At 43.9% G+C, this 20,857-nt stretch overlaps 2 protein-coding genes across 2 annotated transcripts; one reads left to right on the top strand and one right to left on the bottom strand.

The window, feature by feature from the left end:
- Positions 1-3,624: 3,624 nt before the first annotated feature.
- On the top strand, positions 3,625-4,981 carry LOC127765809 (zinc finger protein 1-like). Its single transcript, XM_052290769.1, has one exon. It carries the CDS (start codon positions 4,068-4,070, stop codon positions 4,797-4,799), a length of 732 nt encoding a protein of 243 aa, XP_052146729.1. The 5' UTR covers positions 3,625-4,067; the 3' UTR covers positions 4,800-4,981.
- Positions 4,982-8,107: 3,126 nt separating this feature from the next.
- Positions 8,108-10,394, bottom strand: LOC127765782 (cyclin-A3-1). The gene is made up of 8 exons (XM_052290739.1): positions 9,872-10,394; positions 9,543-9,775; positions 9,371-9,446; positions 9,169-9,245; positions 9,037-9,070; positions 8,787-8,936; positions 8,566-8,700; positions 8,108-8,479 (listed from the first exon to the last, which is right to left on the bottom strand). The coding sequence occupies exons 1-8, from the start codon at positions 10,220-10,222 to the stop codon at positions 8,408-8,410; spliced, it is 1,128 nt and encodes a 375-aa protein (XP_052146699.1). The 5' UTR covers positions 10,223-10,394; the 3' UTR covers positions 8,108-8,407.
- Positions 10,395-20,857: the final 10,463 nt, after the last annotated feature.

Raw genomic sequence — 20,857 nt, 5'->3', positions numbered from 1 at the left:
ACAAAGTATAACTAACCAAGTGCTGAAAATTCCTGTCCAAATGTTCAGAGATTTAATTTCTCCCCGTTTCGACAGGTGCAGCCTCGACGAGCCGTCCCTGTCCAATGTTCAGAGATTAGATTACTGTGATTGGCAAAGGGAATGCACGAGAGGACGACAGAGAAGAGAGACGTGCCCGATTAGGACACACGAGAATCGATCGATCGGTTTTTACTTTCAGTGAAGAATTTGCCGAGGAAGAAAGAGCACTTATTGGCCTCATCATGCTTCCCAATATTCTCTTTGCACTGTCTCCTTCCTTGTCAAACAAAGCTCCTCTCTGTCTATCTGTTTTCTTGGCCCACTAATCCTGCACATTTTGCAAGCTTTTGCTGTCACTTTCTCCTCTTTTGGCTTCTGGACATGAGCAGCTTCCCATGGAATCCTGTGGTGACCACTGTAGCCAAACAAACAAAGTCCAAGGAATAACACATGCCCAACATGCATTTGACAAAGAAGATGTAGTACTACTACTAGTTTGGATGCCTTGTAATCCTGATTGAGTGAGTGGACATAATAGTTTCTGAAGATTGCAATTTCAGGATACCTTCTTGCTTAGGATCTTGTCCTCTCATCCTATGATGGGTCACTTGATCCAGTAGCAGTACCAAGCAAAGTGGCAGACAAGGGTTGCCATCACTGGGAACTCCCAAGAGAAAGAAAGAAAAAAGCAGTTGCCTTTTGGACTTGGAGGTAGAACTAACCAACCTTGTTCACCTGTGATGTGAGGGAGTCCAATTAGAAAGATTGCTGTTCATGTATGATGACATGGCCAAACCTCTGATCATTCCAATCAAGTTCAGAGAAAAAATATATGGGTAGTTTCACCAGCACTCTGAAGTCTGAAGAGAGGAATTGCTGTATAGATAGGGGAAAAATCCTCTTCTTTTTTTTTTACTGTCACATTCAGCTTGAAGTCGAAGGTACATGGTCAAAACAAAAACTGAAGCTACTACAACTTGTGTGTTGCTGCAAGTACAAGACTGAAGGCTACTACTACTACAGAATTTCATAGTGAAGGACTGAAGGTGACATCAACACAGCACCGGAAACAGCGTGAATTCTGTGTCCAGAATTTCTCATCTCTCACATTGGCTGGCTTCCAGTAGTAGCTGTCCAATCAATCGTGCAGAGGATTTCTGACAAAATTGCCGTCTCCAATAAGAACGGAACAGTAGCTCCTCACACAGTATTCCCCGATGATCATGTTCAGATCATTGTGCCTCAAAGAGTTCAACGCAGAGAGGTCAACACAAACTGATGATGAGCTGGAGCACAGATTGAGAGAGGTTTTCATGATCTGAGAACTACTCCATACCTAAATTGCCATGATTACAGCACTTATTCAGAGACTATGTGCACCTTCTGAAGCCAGAATAAAAAAGAAAGAAAGAAAGAATTCAGTTCTTGAAAGGGAACACATGCAGTGCAGGCAACTAGGAATAAAGGATGATGATTTGAGGAATGCAAAGAACTTGGGTGCCAATGGGTCCCCCCCGATCTGATCAAATTGTGCTTGAGGAAATGGAAGTAGATCTTCATATCTCGCCGAAAGCGACGCATGTTGGAGCTGCCCCCTGCAGATATGGCTAACTGTGTGGAAGGAAGCCCAGGTGCCTCTCCTTTTCTATCCTCGAGAAATCGATCAAGTTGACTCCCAGGATCAAATGTAAGAGGCTTCTGTCTGAACCCCCAGTGCTAACATCAAACTCTTAACACTTCCACAAGAGGATTTCTGGAATTTGCATCCAAAGAGTGTAGAGAACTCAGCTGCCTACACAACACCTCCTCAAAAGTACAGCTGGTCCTCTATCACTGCACTTGTGAGTTGTGACAACTACAGTCCTCCACTACTGAAAAAAAAATGTGTATGATGCATGACAATTAACCTTGTTGGCCAAATCATCATTATTCAGTATTACTAGTACCTAAGTTACATTGTTTGAAACATGAAAGAGATGGGGAAAAAAATGCATGATGCGTGACTAGCACAAGGCTGTTTGACTTAGTCATAGTGATTTAGTCTAAGCTCTGAACTGTTAAGTGTTAATGTATATTAGGCTTATCAACCAGCTATAGTGCTAGCAGAAAATGACAGAACTTGAAGTGCACTTGCTCAGTCTTCTCAAGTTCTTTAGGCTCTCTAGCACTGTGCAATACCAGGAACAGTTCACAGATGGATGTGAGAGCTCATGGCCAAATTCTTGTCAGTAAAAACCAACAAACAAGTTCAATAATTCTACTATTATTTTACTGAAGTAGATATTTTACTTGAGAACAAACACTAAACTACAAACATGAAGCATCACATCATCATGGTGTTTTAGCGTAAGCATTAAACCTTCAGACACAGGTTAGCAGACATCCTCTGTAACTTCAGCATGGCGCCATCAATTGCGTGATACTTGTGCTGATTACTACCACAAGACTATGCATGCATGGCATGTTTCGAGACCAAATTAAACCCAATCATCTAACTGGAGTTTGGACTAACAAGTTATCCTGATTGGACAGAACAGCTACAGTCCAGAAACACATGAATCTACTGCTGAATGTTACATACTTCTGATGTTCACCGTCAAAGAAGATCACTCTTATCAAGCCCTGCACCGGCCAATGGCCAAACGGCGTGTCCGCCCATCGCCATTGGAAGCAACCCTGTCGTTGAAACTTCATACCAAGTTTCCAAGTCTCTGTGTGTGTGTGTTATACAATCTTTCGGAGAAAAAGAAGAGCTACAATGACACGGCCAATCTGACTGGAACAGAGTACACGACAACAGCTGAGACTTGACACTTGATCAGCAACAGTATGAAATGGTTGTGCTCACCAGATAGATGCAGCTGGGGGTGGGGTGGGGACTAAATTTTGGAGTTTTTTTTTTTCCATCATGGGTGTGTTTAGTTCATGCTAAGATTGGAAGTTTGGTTTAAATTGGAACGATGTGACGGAAAAATTGGAAGTTTACGTGTATAGGAAAGTTTTGATGTGATGGAAAAGTTGAAAGTTTGAAGAAAAAGTTTGGAACTAAACAAGGCCCATATTCTAAATTCTAGCATCAGTTTTTAAACCGCAAACAACGCGGATATAAAAAATTTCGAACGAACCGGCACTTAGATAGTATGAAGTTTAATTGGATAAAACATAAAAAAGTTACGAGCTATAATTCTGGAAGACTATAGTTAGGAAAAAGAAAATACAAACGCACCACCATTATACATCGACGACCCCTATACACACAACTGAGGAAAGGACTAGCACCAAACCTACCGCCGCTAGACCAATAAGGAGCTACAGCTATACCGCCTAATGCCAACTCCAAACAGCTAAGGAACTGACCTACTGGACATTGCCAGAGCAAAAGGTTGTAGAGGGAGAGGGCAAGAGATCGAGAAGAAAGACCCCTCTCCCTCACACAAACCTGCCGACCCGCCACCATCCAAGAGCTTCACACAAACTATTTGAGAGTGGATTTGGCGACACGGATATAAAACTTTTACCCACACATTTTTTTTTTGTCGATTCGTTCTTTTTTTTTTAACAGCTTATCAGCTATATATAGCTGGAGAAGGAGAAGGTGACATCAGCGAGCATTTCTCCAGGAACATGGGGCCAGGATGATGATCCTGATGGGAAAGGAAACAAAGTAAAGAAGAAGAGATAAGCAGCAGCAACAGCAGCCGCAGCCAGAAATTCTGAAAATGATTAAAGTTGTGCCCTTCCCTCTCTCTCTCTCTTCTTATCTAGTTACCTCCTGATTCCTCACAGAGACCCTCCACAAGCCTCCATTAGAATTATTCCCTCTTCCCTACGTTACCCTGCCGGATGATTGCCCTACCCTCATCTCATCATCTCCTCCACCTATAAAGCTACCCAGCTGATGCTTCCGATACGATCGAGCCGAAGATTATCTGTGTCTAGTAGCTGATGCTAAGCTCATCGTCGAGCTTGCATGATAGCTAGTGCATCATCAGCTGCAAGAAGAACAGCCAAGAACAAGAAGCTGCTGAGCTCAACAAGCTGTGTGCATGCGAGTCGATAGGGAGATGGAGAGAGGGCACGAGGCGTCGGTGAACAGGGGGTGGCTTGAGCTCAGGCTAGGCGTGAACGGCGGCGGCGGCGTTGAGACGGTGCCGGTCACGGCGGCGGACTCCTCCGCGTCCTCGGAGGCCGGCGAGGCGGACACGGTGACGCCGTCGCAGCAGCAGCAGCAGCAGGGTTCTCCTTCTTCTCCGGCGGCGTCGTCGGCGCCGAACAAGGTGTTCTCGTGCAACTTCTGCATGCGCAAGTTCTTCAGCTCGCAGGCGCTGGGCGGGCACCAGAACGCGCACAAGCGGGAGCGCAGCGCCGCCAAGCGGACGCCGTCGTCGTCGCCGTACCACCTCCACCACCACAGGATGATGATGGCCGGCGCCGGCCTGCCGCTCGAGGCGCACGCCGCGTTCATGCGCGCCGCCCTCCGCGTCAACCCGGCGGGCTCGGCGATCCACAAGCAGCAGCAGCAGCACCAGCCGCCGCCGCCGATCACCCAGGACGCCACGGCGCCGAGGTTCCACGACGGCGCGGCCGTGGCGGCGGCGGCGGCGGTCACGCCGTGGGCGCCCGTCGCCCCGCTCGCCTACGACGAGGTGCTCAGCTCGTCGGCGTCGTCGTGGCCCGGGAGCTTCAGGTTCAGGACGCAGCCTGAGCCTCCTCCCAGCTCGGAGCAGGAGCCGCCATCAGAGCAGAGTAAGAAGATAGACTTGAGCCTCAGGCTGTGATGTGAGAGATTATACTAGTAGATTATGATAGGTGATCAATTGATCATCATCATGATATAAATCCATGCATGTCCTAGGTGTAGAGCTAGTTCTTGTACTAATTAATTTGACCAGTATATAATCATCATGTGTTTGATTCTTCAGTTTGATATATAATGATTCCAGGAAGAGATTATCTTTCAGTTCAGTTAGTCTCCCTCTTCAGAGTTCAGATACCTCACCTCTGAAGCGTTTTGGCGTTTTGCTGTTCAGTTCTTCCATTCTTTCTTCAGATGTGAAATTCAGCAAGTTCAGTTCTTAGTTAGTAATCCAGGATAATCATGCTGATATTACTACTCTGTCCCAAAAAAAGCCAATCCTGGCAATGAAACTGGACACATATCGTTGGTAGGATTGGGTTTTTATGGGACGGAGGGGGTATGTCATAACAGAGGAGATGACAGAGGATGTAATTCTGCAATCTGCACTGCCTAATGGTGGTGTCGTATGTGCAGCTTTTTCTTCTTAAAAGGCACATAAGTAGAGCACAAATATGCAGTAGTACTAGGAAAGAAAGAATTTTTTTTTAAACCAGTTCAAAATCTTGCACTACCTATGAAGAAAAGGATATCAAAAGAGAGAAAAAAAAAGGGACAAACCTAATATTAGCAGAAAATTGCATGTCGGAATCAAAGAACTGGTCGATAACAGTAGCAGAGTTTGGTGCTATGCTAGTTGTGCTTCACTATTATGGCCTTTAAAATCTGACTTTGGTCCGGGGAATGCAAGCCTGACATGGACAATTGGACAGTACAGAACTCTTCTCAGATGTTCCCACTCATCAAGTTGCAGTTGCAATTCCACTACTCAGGCTCAGCAATAGGATAAGATGGAGACATATCAGCAGCAGAAAAGGCATACCTGGTTCACTAATTTTAGCTTGGTGTTCCACAAGTATTGGCATCTCCCAAGATAGTAGCATATCTGATACAGTAAACCTAGTCCTTGGGTCAATCTGAGCCCTTGGATTCAAATCTGATAGCCCTAGCGGGACTGTTTAAGTTGCGGTCTCACTACGGCCTGTAGCAAAACCAGGTCCTGGCAAGGTTGCTGCGAATAAAAGCCCAACTTGTTCTTCAAGAGAAATTGTAAAGTGATTTCTCCATTTCCATTTTTTAAAACAGTTGTTCTTAATTAATCATAGATGCATAGGTAAAATCAGTTTTTTTTATGAAGATATAATGTAGGAGTACTAGTAAGTTGTAACACATATAATTGAAACCTTGGAGGAACATTCTACCAGGTTGTGTTACTCTTTAGCTGCCTTTGAAAAGATGCCTCGCCGTTTCACTTGCATGGGGATCGGGACAATTATGGAAATGAATGTGGTATCACCGTATCAGTAGTTTTAAAACTTTGAAAATAAAAGTGAGGAGCGTGTACTCAATCGCCCATAAATAGAGGATATAGGGAAGATAACTGATGTTAAAAGAGAGAAACATACATCATATCTTCATTTTTTTTAAAAAAAAGCATTTTATCTTCATGCACGTCTTGTAGGCTTGTACTTTTGAATTAGGATTGAAGAAAAGAAACAAATAAGCAGTGTTTTGGTATGGAAGTTATACTAGCAGAGAATAGTTTAGTTTCTCTTATACTTTGGTTCCTCACTTCTATTTTCAAACAAATAAGTCTGAAACAAATAAGCAGTTTCTTGTGGAGAAGTTCTCCTTTTCCCTCAACAGAAACCAATTCTGTTTTAAGGTCTACTTTAGCCCTAGAACTCTAACTATTCACATGATTTATATAATCACTTGATCAGTGCCTGCAAATAACATAATCGCACAGTAGTTTTGAACTTATGATCTACTCTCTCCGTCTCAAAATGTACGACGCCATTGGCTTTTCACATATCGTTTATATAATCTTTTTAATAAGACGAATAGTCAAACGTTATGTGAAAAGTTAATGACGTCATACATTTTGGGACGGATGGAGTATGTGCAAAGCTTTTGAAGTGATCAAGGCAGGGTCAAGAAATGTTCTTCGAAGTGTTTTTATTCTGAGGGAAACAAGAAGAGAATTGAAAAGCTGCATGTATACCAATTTTTTATTGGCATGTTGCCTTCTTTGTTTCTAAAAAGCAGTTAAACTTATTTCTCATTAGCACAAAACAGTGTCAGCCACTGAAGAAACTAAAATGTTCCCCTTTCTTTACCTCGTTAAGGGCTTGTTCGGTTAATAATCTCCTGGGAGAAATATTCTTCGAAGTGTTTTTATTCTTAGGGAAACAAAAAGAGAAAGAATTGACCTGTGTGCCAATTTTCTTTGGCATGTTACCTTCTTTGTTTCTGAAAGGCTATCAAACTCATTTCTCATTACCACAAAACAATGTCAGCCACTGAAGAAACCAACATTTTCCCCTTTTCTTTGCCTCATTAAGGGCTTGTTAATCTCCTGGGAGAGGGATTAACCGAACAAGGCCTAAGGGAAACCTTATGCTTTGAAAGACTTATGGTACATATCTGAACTCATTTGAGTCGTTGAACTGAGTTCAGTCTGTAAAATAGAAACTCATTAATGTTTTACATGGTAATCTTTCAGTTGTTCAACTGAAGTAGGATGGACAGAAAGCTCCTAACACCTACTGGTGAAAGACAGGCTCAGAACTTTGTTAACTCTATGCCAAGTGGTAAGCTGAAATCATCTTGAAAAATAACATGTTTTCAGTATAGACCGGACTCCAGAGTGTCTAAAACTTGAGTGAACACGCTGTAGAAATGGAGGTTCTCAACATGGAGTCACTGTAATAAGTACCAAGTAAGAACATGAGCAAACTATGGGAAAATCATTAGCAAGACATTATCCGGACCACATGTTTTGTACTGAGTAACAAAACTTCACCAAAATAAAAGCACCATGATCTTAGTTCTGGGCTATAAACTCAGGCTACGGCACACAGACAATTGGTCCAGCATATTAGAAGATTCAATGCATTACAGCAAACCACCTCTTGTGATGCACAAGTTAATAAATGATCTGCAAAATTCCGCTATGAAAATAGCTGCGAACCCTCATGAATTCAGATGTTCTTACTGGCAACAACATTGTGCTAGAAATGATCACCAGTCATATGAAGATACATGTAATGTGAAGAGCACATCACTTGGTGCATACTAAGATGTTTAGAGTTGCAGCTAGATAAGTAATTCTGATCTCTAATGTGGAACTGCCTACTAAAAGGCATCTTAACTATAGTAGTAACAGGCTAATAGCCAAGCTATATGAATAAAAGAATCAAATAATCAATAGCAAAGAAAAAATGGCATGAGGACTAGCAAATCAAGTATTGCAGTTCTGGCCCAAAAATTAAGGCATCAGGTTGTAATGTATGAATATGATACAGAGGTACAACTCTCCACATGCCTAGCATCTTACTGAAGTGTACTAAGCTTCAGCTTAATAAATCAACCCTAAGAGCTCCTAGCTAAGCTTTGACAGTCCAGCATCCAAGGTAGGACATCTCTTGTACTGAGTGTACTGACAAGCCCCCTTTCAACTTCAGTCACCATGGATCTATCTTGAGGAAAGCTCAATCTTAATCTCACCACATCATCATCCAGTAACATCTACTCGTTTAGGTCTTCAAAGTATGATGCAGGGATCTCAACAGGGGGTAACAATGTCGATACGCCCTTGAACTGTTAGAGATGAATGCACAATTAGATTAGTACTAAATGAATAAGATGTCAAGAAGATTCTCCAATTGTAAAAGATTCAAGCTTACCCTATGTTGCTTGTACTTGTCCCGGATAGCCATTAGAGATGACCCTTTCCTGTTTAGCTGCAAGTCATGTATGCAGGTAATGCAATCCTTCAACTCAGATGCCCTGTAGCCGGTCACCTCTTGCAACTTCTTGCTCTGCAACCACACAGAAACAGATGAATTGCCATTTCACAAGATATGGTTCAAAGAAAGCTTTGGATGCAATGGAATTGTTTGCATACCCAAGGATTGGTGTCTGGATCAAGGGTTAGCCTTGCAACAAACACCACCGAGGCTGCAACAACAGATGGCAAGAGCCGAACACAGCCATACTCCAGCAGGCTCAGCTCGGCAAGATAGCTACACATGAACTCCAAGGGAAGGCTAGGATACTGCAGCAAGAATCAAAAATACTTTGAGATCAACAAACATGTACATAGTAATCAAGTAATCTAACAAGAAATATAGCAAATGAGATTTGTGGATTGTTACCTTATCGTCTTCTTGGCTAGATCTGATGAACATCCTGAAAACAGAGTAGGGAAAAACAGAGAGAAAAGGTCAGATACAGATCCATGGTGATTAACACAAAACATTTCAGATTAACTTGGTTTGTGGTTTTACCTCAGGAACGTCTTGGTTGTAGGATTGCCCATCTCAAACTTGAGAACATTCAGTATATCGCGCTCCATCTTGACAACCTACACATCGACAAGCAACAAGAACACGACTCAATCAGCAATTTAGCATCAAACACTTGAAAGATCTGGAATCAAATCGTACCCAGGTACATGAACAAAGAGAAATCCACCAAATCAGTACCCACCTCCTGTTTCATGTAGGTGTTGTCGGTTATATAGCAGAAATCCTCCACATTTGGGGGACTGATCTCCTCATACTTCCTGGATCCACCAAACCAATCCGAAGTAAATATCGATTCTTGAACTAATGGGTAAATCTCAGCGAGGGGCGGGGATGATGAAATGGGCGGCGCTTACGAGGCGATGAGCATGGCGGAGACGCCGAGAAGCTGCAGCTTCTGGCGGTTGATGGCTTTGGCGGAGAGGAAGCGGTCGATGTAGGAGACGGTGAGGTAGAGCGTGTCGGAGACGAGCTTGTACTCCTCGGCGACCTCGACGAGCCAGTCGACCAGGATGGCCCGCATGTTGGCCGTCACGTCCACCTGCACCGTCTCGATGTAGTCCGCCGCCGGCCGCCGCTTCGGTTGCACCTGCGCACGCACGCGCGCACGACGGCGCCTCGTTAGATCTTGGAAATGGCGGCGGAGGGCGAGATGGTGGGGGCAAGGACGAGAGATGTGGCGTACCTCCATGGAGCGGAGGTAGGAGTTGATGTCGGAGGCGTAGGGCGCGCAGAGCTGCGGATCCCCCTCCCCCTCCCCCTCCTCTACGTCGTCGACCACGACCACCACCGCCGGCGCCGGCGCCGGAGCTGGCTTCTTGGGCTCGGCGGCGTGGGAGGCGGCCCTCTTGCCGCCCCTGGGCGCCGGCTGCGGCTTGAGCACCACGGCGTTGTTGTTGGACAGCGTGGGGAGCTCGCTGAGCGCGACGCGCTTGCGCTTGGCGGCGACGGCCACGGCGGTGACGGCGGCCGCGCGCTTGGCGGCGGCGCGGGTGAGGCGGGGCTGCGCCGCCGCGGCGTTCTCCTTGCCGGCCATCTCGACGCGCTCCGCGGCTGCTCCCTCCTCCTCCGAGCACGGCGGCGCGGCGAGGCAGGCGGCGGAGCGGACGCGGAGGTGGAGGCGGAGGCGGAGGAGGGATTGGGCAGTTGGCGATTATAAGTAGCCGGTGCGCGAACAGAAATGGGAGGGAGGGAGATGAGATTCGAAGGGAATTCGAGTTGGAGGGAAGCCATTTCCTCCGATTGGGGATTTGGAAATTCGGTGGAGGGGGGTTTCAGGTTTGGGGGAGGGAAAGATTTTGGGGAAATTTTTCGGTGTTTGGTGCGGATTTGGAAAATTCGAAGCGTTTGGAGGTGGTGGAAGAAGGCGCGCGAGAGAGAGAGGCCGCGGCGGGCGGGGGATGGGGACGCGGGAATTATTTTTGAGCGGGCAAATGTGAATTGAAATGAAACGGGGGGTGTGCGTGGTGTAACTGCAGGCGGGTTGCGTTTGGCGATTTGGGCGTGGCGCGCCGCCTCCGCCGCCCCCAAGGCCCCAACCCCCACGCGCGCGCGGTGGTGGTTCTAAGTATGGTTTGTTTTATCAGCTACCACTCCATTAAGTATAATAGGGTGTTTTTTAATCTTTTTAATAACTTATAGAAGTATCTTTTAAATCACATATTCTTTTTAAAATATATTTGCACTGTTGTGCTCCACTCAAAATATGCGACAAAACAAGATCCATAATGAATATATTCAAATATTTTATTAATTTAAAAGTAACTGATTACTCCCTCCGTCCTAAAATATAAACTTTTAGCTCTCAGGATTTGTCCCAAAATATAACAATTTCTCCATCAACATTCTCTTTCGAACCAATCACAACCCTACACTATTCACTTTTCCTACCTACATCCACTACTCATTCAATCATAACCCTGCACCACTCACTTCTACCTACTTTCTTTATAATCGTGTCCAACCCTAAAACTTCTTAGAGCACCCGCAATGGTAAAGTAAGGTGCTCTCTATAAAACATGTACATCTCAGCAATAGACTAGATTAATAGTAAACCACCTCAATAGTATGTCTACATGGGTATCTATAGCTCTCTAATGCATTGCCTCGTTTTTCTCTATAGACTGTCTCCAGGTTATTAGATAGCTTTGCTCTATCTCTTCGTTTAATCTCTTCTAAGTAGAAAAATATGCTGACATAGATCTCTTGTAGAGAGTCTATAGATAACCATTGTGGGTGCCCTTATATTCTAAGAGTTAATAACCGTGTCCAACCCTAAAACTTCTTATATTCTAGGACGGAGGAAGAAGTACATGTTAGGAAGTAACATTTATGTTATCAGGAAGTAATTTTTACATCTTATACATATTAATTCTCATTAGTTACTCTATCAATGTTATTTTCATTAAAGGTTTTATTTTCTTTTCTCATACTACATAAAAACAAAAGTGAAAGGGAAAAAACAATCCGTGTTTAAAACAGATTTATAGAAAGTTACTTCTAAACCATGCAAAAGTTACTTCCAATTAACATCGAAGTTACTTTTAAAAATTGTTAAACTTACTTGTGCTAATCTGTGCTGATTAAATTTAATTTCTAGATATTATCGCTATAATGAATTCACTTCTAATGTCGTGACAAAGTTACTTTCTTTTTGTTTTTAGCTACTTTTATAATTTATGTAAAAGTAATTTAGATAAATTATAAAAGTAATCTATAATTTTTCATCAAAATATAATCATGTGAGATATCTATCTATCTATTATTATATACTAAAAGTCTATTAAACTTTCTACAAACACTCCAAGACTGCCATGTGGCATCCTATAAACGCTCTCGAGTCGCCACGTGTCACTCTTAAAAGATAGGCAAATCTTATTATTAATTTTCATTTAAATTGGTTGGCCCATTAATTTTCATCGTTAGATTTATCTTCACGAGAAAAAAAAATCACGTCAGCATCCGTGCGCACGTACGTGAGATCCTCCATCCACCGTTCCTCTCTCTTTTTTTTAATACCCATAATAATTAAAATTAAATACTTTTTATGGGCCTAAAAAGCCCATTAACCTACTAGGGCCCTCTTTGTTTAGGCTTATAAGTCAACTTATAAGTCAAAAAGTCTAAGGCCCTCTTTGTTTAGGCTTATAAGCCAACTTATAAGTCGAAAAGTCTAAGCCAAAACAAACAAGCAGCTTTTTCATTTGGCTTTTTTAAGCCATAAGCCACTCTAACACTATTAAGCCAAAAGCTAGGTTGGAGAAGTTTTTTTTGGCTTATATGAGATAGATGTATGACTCTACCATTAAACTTAGGACATTAAATCCACTGGCTTATAAATCATATAAGCCAATAAGCTGACTTAAAAGTCTAAGCCAATAAGCCTAAGCCTAAACAAAGAGGGCCTAAGCCTAAACAAACAAGCAGCTTTTCCGTTTGGCTTTTTTGAAGCTATAAGCCACTCTAACACTATTAAGCCAAAAGTTAGGTTGAAGAAGCTTTTTTTGGCTTATGTGAGGTAGATGTATGACTCAACTACTAAACTTAGGACATTAAATCCACCGGCTTATAAATCATATAAGCCAATAAACTGACTTAAAAGTCTAGGCCAATAAACCTAAGCCTAAACAAAGAGGGCCTAGATCTAGCCAACTTCCTATATTCTTGTCACGCCCGGAATTTCTATCCAAAATTCCAAACGCTTATATGTGTGTGAACCCTCGTCCAGGAATCAGCCGAGGCACACAATAACAAAATAATAATAGAGTACAATTATTACTCTAATTAATAAGCGAATAAAATGTCATTACAGAGGTAGATAGTTCCTCTCAATCAATAAAGATCTAAGCAGCGGAAAAATAAGATAAACGGCGCAGACGACTCCACACCACAGGCAGCTTGACCAGGGCTACACCTAATCCTCCACACCATCAGCATCACTGTAGAACTCCTTCTCTGATGAATGATTGCAAGGTGAGTATATGACATACTCAGCAAGCCACGCAGCAAATATGCAAGTGCACAGGATAACAAAGGATAGCATAGTAGCATTTAATAAACATTTCAGAATTTAATAAAATAGTTAAGTAGTAATTAAACAATATTAATCCAACGCTATACAACATACCCTGTTGCATAGGCCCAACCATTCTGAACAACCATCCCGGCTACACAGTTCTATCTCTAAACCAGGAATATACCATTCCAAAACAGGAGCTAATCAAATTATTACCAGTTATAGCATCTTTTATTATAGTGAGAAGTGTGAAACTAATCACGAAAGACATTGTTAGACCCGCCCATAACTGCGGGCACGGCTATTCGAATAGTTTTACTCTGGCCAGAGGTGTACCACTGTACCCACAAGACACAGCCCCACAACATGTCACCATGCACCTCAATACCACCACGGTACCTCAGAAAGGAGCTGTGACAGTACCCCTCGCACAACACAATCCACCACAGCGCACCATTCCTGGATCATAATCACCCCCTTATAAACAAGGCATGGACTCCCCAGCGACCCTCGTGGGCTTATCTCCGCCACTTCTCAGTCTGGTGCCCCGCAATGAACCATGCTATACAAAAGGTAAAGCCGTTGCCCACGCTGGCTTGTGGTTGGCACGGTTAATGTTTCACAACCGAAACTCGTGAACCGGTCCTTAATTGTCATGAGCACGACCATCAAAACCATGTGCTCACAACCCACCATTATCAGGTTTTAGTTGACAAATTAATTAATTAACCAATCATGATTAACCATCATGAGCTATCATTAAGCTATCATTAAATAATAGTGAGTCATAAGTTATCCCAATAGTGTGCTAATGTTTGTAAACATGGCTAAGCAATCATATCTAATATCTAGCTGAACCAATATATAAAGCCCAAGTAGTCAAGTTATAATAACCCAAGGTATCAAGGAATAAAGTAATCAAGAACAAAAGAGCTATAACAAACAATAGGTTAATTCCACCCAATGACATTCGAAAATAAATGCAATAGTCGAATAGAAACAATAGCTTTAAACGGGATCAACATGCTCAAAGGGTTGTTTGAGATCTGTGTGACTTGCCTTGCTGGCCTTGGAACTCTTCAAAATTTTCTCCTGCAAACTCAGACTCTCCGGAAACGTCGGAATCTAAAGAGAAAAGAGCAAAATCACCAAAACAGCACATAAACAAGCATGAACAGTATATGTGGATATTTTTAACATGTAGATCTCAATTTTAGAAAAATTTAGAGACTTGAGCCAACTAAATCCGAGGTAAGATGGATTAGTTATGAATTTTTAAAAATTAAATCGGATTAAAACACTTATATGGGTTTTAATTGAATTATGACGCAATAATGAATTATTTTTGAAAAGGAAAAGGGAATTATTGCGTCAGCGGCTAGGGTTCGCGGTGGACCGGGTGCACGGCGGCGGCTCACGGAAACGAACGGTCGAGATCGATCCTATCCACAACGGACGGCCAAGATCTAACGGTCTACGACCGGTCTACGACGAACGGCAACGATGACGTCGGCGATGACGTCATCACCGGCGGCGGCTCGGGCGCGCAAGCTCGCCGGCGAACGACGGCGCGACGATGCGAACGGAGGACACCAACACGTAGAGGGCGACGCGGCGAACTCACCGGTGACCAAAACAATGGCAGAAGATCAACGGACGGCGATGACGGCGCTAGGCTACACGGTGATAGGGCTCTACCGGCGACGAGAGGCAAAGGCGAGGGTGGCGGCGGGTAGCGGCGGGCTTGGGGGTCCTTTTATAGGGGCAAGGAGGCGGCGGTGAAGGCCCACGGCGACCGGCGACGCGATGGAAGGTTTAGGGTTCGGAGGAGAGAGATCGATCCGAATCGAACTCGAATCCACGGATTTCCAAACGATTTTAGCCGACGATTCCAAAAGAGAAAAGGTAGAGGAGATCCCGAAGATCATTTCCCCTCTATTGATTTCACCGGGAAAGGAAAGGCGCGGCCGAATTTGGAAGGAGATGGCGGCGCTGCTTAGCTAGGGTTTGGGCGTGGCAGCGGCGCGAGGAAGACGAAGACTGACAGGTGGGCCCCACCTGTCAGCGGGCGGACGCGCTCGTGGGCGGCTGCTGCCGGACTGGGCCGAGGGAGAGAGAGAGAGAGAGAAAGGTTTTGGGCCGACTTTCGGCCCAAAGCCAAAAGAAGACTTTTTTTAAAAAACCTTTTTCAATTTAAATTATTCATGAAATGCAATTCCATTTATTAAAAATACTTCCTTAGCTCAAATAAATCGCAGAAAAATCTAGGAATTATAGAATTAAGCAAAGTATTTAATGAAATTTTATCTGACCCCATTTTATATTGGAATTTATTAATTAAAACTAGATCTTCTCTTCTAGGCTTTTAAAATAAATTCTAATAATTCCAGTTAAACAACAATTTATATATTTAGGATTTTTAGGGTGTGACAAACCTACCCCCCTTAAACGGAATCTCGTCCTCGAGATTCGGAAGAACTGGCGAACAGATGCGGATGAGCTGACTTCAATTCATCTTCTCGTTCCCAAGTTGATTCTTCTTCCGAGTGATTACTCCACTGAACTTTACAAAAACGGATAACTCGATTTCTGGTTCTTCTCTCATCTGTTTCCAAGATACGGATTGGTTTCTCAACATAGGTCAGATCCTCTTGGACTTCTATCTGTTCAAGATTAGCTTCTTCGATAGGTACCCTTAAACACTTTTTCAATTGCGACACATGGAACACATTATGGACTCCTGCCAAAGATTGAGGTAACTCCAACTGATAAGCGACCTCTCCTCTTCTACTGACAATCTTGTAAGGTCCCACGAAATGCGGTGCCAATTTTCCTTTAGTGTGGAAGCGATGAACCCCTCGAAGAGGCGTGACACGAAGGTACACATAATGTCCTTCGTCAAAACTTAGATCTCTACGACGATTGTCGACATAACTCTTATGACGAGACTAGGCCACACGCAATCTTTCTTGAATGATTTTCACCTTTTCTTCTGCTTCCCTCAGGATATCTGTCCCGAAAACCTGACGTTCTCCCGTTTGATCGCACAAAAGCGGAGTGCGGCACTTCCGACCATACAGTGCTTCGTAAGGAGCCATCTGAAGACTAGCTTGATAACTATTGTTGTACGAGAATTCCGCATAAGGTAGATTCTTATCCCAACTTCCACCGAAGTCTAAAGCACAAGCTCTCAACATGTCTTCCAAAATCTGATTTACCCTTTCGGTTTGTCCGTCTGTCTGCGGATGATAAGCAGTACTGAAGTTCAGCTTAGAACCCATCTCTTCTTGAAGTTTCTTCCAAAATTTTGAAGTAAACTGACTTCCCCGATCGGATACGATCTTCTTAGGAACACCATGCAAACACACAATCCTTGCCATATACAATTCCGCCAACCGACTTCCGGAATATGTTGTCTTTACTGGGACGAAATGAGCCACTTTGGTAAGTCTGTCGACTATCACCCAAATAGAGTCGTGTCCTGATGACGTTCTGGGTAGACCAGTGATGAAATCCATACCGATTTCCTCCCACTTCCATTCAGGAATCTTCAAAGGCTGCAGCAAACCTGCGGGTTTCTGATGTTCTGCCTTGACCCGCTGACAAACATCACACACAGCTACATATTCCGCTATCTCACGCTTCATACTTGCCCACCAAAATCTTTCCTTGAGATCCTGGTACATCTTGGTACTACCAGGGTGAATGGAGTATAAAGTATCATGAGCTTCTTTCAGAATTGCATCTTTTAAATCTTTGTTGTCGGGGACACAGATTCTCTCGCCTAACCATACAGTTCCTTGCTCATCTTCCAAGAAACCGATAGCTTTTCCTCTTCTCATATTCTTCTTAATTTCTTGAATATCAGGGTCGTTAATTTGAGCTTCTCTAACTTGATCAATTAGAGTGGGCTTTGCTTCTAAGGCTGCAACGAAACCTCTACTGACAATTCCTAGATTTAATCTTTCAAATTCCTTGCATAACTCCAATGGCAACTGTCGTCCTTCCGTAGCATTGCAATAGCCTTTTCTGCTAAGAGCATCTGCTACAACATTAACCTTTCCCGGGTGATAATGAATTCCCATGTCATAATCCTTAATTAATTCCAACCATCTCCGTTGTCTCATGTTCAGATCTAGCTGAGTAAAAATATACTTTAAACTCTTGTGATCAGTGTACACCTCTGTACGAGTACCGAAAAGATAATGACGCCAAATCTTCAACGCATGAACCACGGCAGCTAACTCAAGATCATGAGTAGGGTAGTTCTTCTCATGCGGACGTAACTGACGAGATGCATAGGCAACCACCTTCCCATCTTGCATCAGAACACAACCTAACCCAAGTTTGGATGCATCGCAATACACTTGGAAACCCTTCTTTGGATCAGGTAAAATCAAAATAGGAGCTGATATTAAGCGATTCTTCAACTCTTGAAAACTCTGCTCACATTCTTCTGACCACTTGTACTTTACATCCTTTTGAAGTAATCGTGTCATGGGCTTAGCAATCTTGGAAAAATTCTCTATAAACCTCCGATAATATCCTGCGAGGCCTAGGAAACTGCGAATCTCTGAAACTGTCTTCGGTTGTTTCCAGTTGGTTACGGATTCCACATTACTAGGATCAACGGCAACTCCTCCGGCTGAGATGACGTGACCAAGGAACTTCACTTCAGACAACCAAAATTCACACTTGCTAAACTTGGCATACAGTTGATGTTCTCGTAGCTTCTCTAGTGCAAGGCGAAGATGTTCTTCATGCTCTTCTTTTGTTCGAGAGTAGATAAGAATGTCATCAATAAAGATCACCACGAACTTGTCTAGGTATTCCATAAACACCTTATTCATCAAGTTCATGAAGAAAGCGGGGGCATTGGTAAGTCCAAAAGACATAACAGTACATTCAAACAACCCATACCTAGTGGTAAAAGCCGTCTTAAGTATATCTTCTTTTTTAATCCTAAACTGGTGATACCCTGATCGAAGATCTATCTTGGAGAAAACGGTGGCACCTTTAAGCTGATCAAACAAATCATCAATTCTAGGCAGCGGGTACTTATTCTTGATAGTCACATCATTTAGTGTACGATAGTCCACACACATCCTCTGGGTATGATCTTTCTTTTCCACAAAAATAACTGGAGCTCCCCATGGAGACGAACTTGGTCTGATGTATCCTTTCTGAAGCAAATCACCTACTTGCCTCTTGACTTCTGCTAATTCATTGGCTGTCATTCTATAAGGTCTCTTATGGATCGGGGTTGTTCCTGGTACCAGATCTATTCTGAATTCAATATCTCTTTTAGGCGGCATACCAGGTAAATCGTCCGGGAACACGTCCGGGTATTCCTGTATTATGGGAATCTCTTCCAAAGCTATTTGGTTCAGACTTGACCTTAAAGATTCAGAAGACAATGCATGAACAGTTACAACTCGACCATCATTGCTGGTGAGAGTTACTTTTCTGTTGGCACAGTCTATCATACCTTTATATCTGGCTAACCAGTCCATCCCTAGGATGACATCCAGGTCTTTGGATTCTAACAGGATAAGATTGGCCAGAAATGGTACTCCTTGAATATCTATTCTGACAGAGGGGCTACGTTGCAAAGAGAGTGCTTGATTACTCGGGGTACTAACCATCAAAGGACGTCTAAGATCTTCTACTTCCATCCCATGATTTCCCGCAAAACTCATAGATAAAAATGAATGTGTAGCACCAGAATCGAAAAGCACTGTTGCAGGAACTGAGTTAACAAGGAACGTACCCAAAATCACATCTGGAGCACCTTGAGCTTCTGCAGCAACAACATGATTGACACGAGCCTTTGATGCTGGTGCGGTAGAGTTGCTCTGGGCAGGGACAACCTTAACGCGTCGGGGCTTCGGACACTTGTCAGCGTAATGTCCTGGGTCTCCACAGTTGAAGCACACCCCGGGTTTGCTGCCTTGCTCCCTCTTGGCAGTTTGTTGCTGTGTTGGAGCTGCAACAGGGCGTGGAGCTTGATTGCGGATGTTGTTGCCAGCATTGTTGTTGAAGAACTGACGCTGCGGACGAACAATAGACGAAGAACCTCCCTGTGGCATGGACTGGGGTCCTAAAGTAAGACGCGGCCTCTGACTATTCCCCTGTTGTGCCTTGAAGTGAGCAATCTGGCGTTTCTTCTGCTCCATGCGGTTGTACTTGTCCTCCCGGCGAATAGCCTTATCCACTAACTTCTGGAAATCATGATAATCCCCAGTCATGAGTGGGTAAGAAAGCTCATCATTAAGTCCTTCCAAGAACCTCTCCTGGCGCTCTTCATCAGTGCGCACATCTTCCGGAGCATAACGAGCCAGACGATTGAACTCGTGCAGATACTCGGTGACCGTGCGAGATCCCTGGGTGAGCGACCTGAATTCCTTCTTCTTGAGAGACACCACTCCCGATGGTATATGCGTCTTCCGGAAAGCAGCGGTGAATTCAAGCCAAGTGATAGGTTCAGCAGTAGTCCTGTTAAGGCGGAAGTGATCCCACCACTCAGAGGCGGGGCCATGCAGTTGGTGTGATTCAAATGAGACCTTCTCCTGATCAGTACACTGAAGCAAATCCAACTTCTTCTCTATGGCGTGCAGCCAATCACCAGCTTCAACAGGATTAGTGGTGCTAGAGAAAGTGGGCGGCCTCACACGAAGAAATTCTGCTAACTTGTTCTGGGGAGGTGCATGGTTATTTCCCTGGTTCTGCTGGTTCTGAAGTTGCTGCATCATCATGTTCATAAGCTGTGCCTGTTGAGCCAGGACTTGGGCAAGTGTGGGATTCTCTCCATTGTTGTTGTTATTGTTGATGTTGGAGCCATTCCCGTTGCTGCGAGTGAGCACCATCTGGCATGGGCAAGAGCACAAGAAGAGAAACCGGGGAAAAACTACTTAGGACAGAGAATTAATTTTTCTACTAACTTAACTTTTATTGATCTTAACTGAGTTTCATTATTACAAAACTGAAGACTCTCACACCACTAAACTCACCAACTTCCTAACACTCAAAAGCAAACAAACGCATGCACTTACATCCCACCACTGATGTAAACCACATGCAGGACCCACACACACAATCAAACTTTAAACAAGCAAACTAACCCAACGATCTAGGACAACGGCTTGACAAGGCATTCTAGATCTTCCGGGCATCGGAGTTGATTGAAGGCTCGTTCGGCTCGTCTCCATCATCTTGAGTAGCTCCCCATTCGACCTTTGAGTGGGTGCGCTTCGATTCTTCTCCTTCATCATCACTTACGTTGACGATCGGAGGATCCGCTAGGGCTGGGGTAGCTTCTTTTTCCACCACATGAACCTTTGGCGCCAATTGGTAGCGAGGGACGAATAGAACTCTCTTCCTTGCGGTAAGACGAACCCTGGCCTTCTGCGGTGGTGCTTCTCCCTTCAATGCGGCTAGTTCCTTCTCCAAACGATCCACCTTGTCTTCTAGTTTGCAAATCTTTCCATGATTCCGGTCTTCACGATCTTGAGCTGCTAGCACAACCTCCGCGCGGGTCTCATCCATAGCCCACAGCATCTCAACCAAATGCCTTGTGGTAACATCATTCTCAATCCCCTCAGTCTCAAGGTAGCTGCCACGGTCACTTCCCTGGGGTTGGCGAGGATGGTAGCGATA

The sequence above is a fragment of the Oryza glaberrima genome, chromosome 3 (assembly GCF_000147395.1).
Source record: "Oryza glaberrima chromosome 3, OglaRS2, whole genome shotgun sequence".
Lineage (NCBI taxonomy): Eukaryota > Viridiplantae > Streptophyta > Magnoliopsida > Poales > Poaceae > Oryza > Oryza glaberrima.
Note: the sequence above shows the minus strand (reverse complement) of the source record. Positions and strands in the feature narration are given on the sequence as shown.

Excerpts from the sequence above, each read along its gene's own strand:
- LOC127765809 (XM_052290769.1), top strand. The coding sequence starts at position 4,068 with ATGCGAGTCGATAGGGAGATGGAGAGAGGGCACGAGGCGTCGGTGAAC.
- LOC127765782 (XM_052290739.1), bottom strand. The coding sequence starts at position 10,222 with ATGGCCGGCAAGGAGAACGCCGCGGCGGCGCAGCCCCGCCTCACCCGC. Across the intron at positions 8,701-8,786 it reads ATCCAGACACCAATCCTTGG|AGCAAGAAGTTGCAAGAGGT; the intron begins GTATGCAAACAA and ends GTGTGGTTGCAG. Across the intron at positions 8,480-8,565 it reads ACAAGTACAAGCAACATAGG|TTCAAGGGCGTATCGACATT; the intron begins GTAAGCTTGAAT and ends CATCTCTAACAG.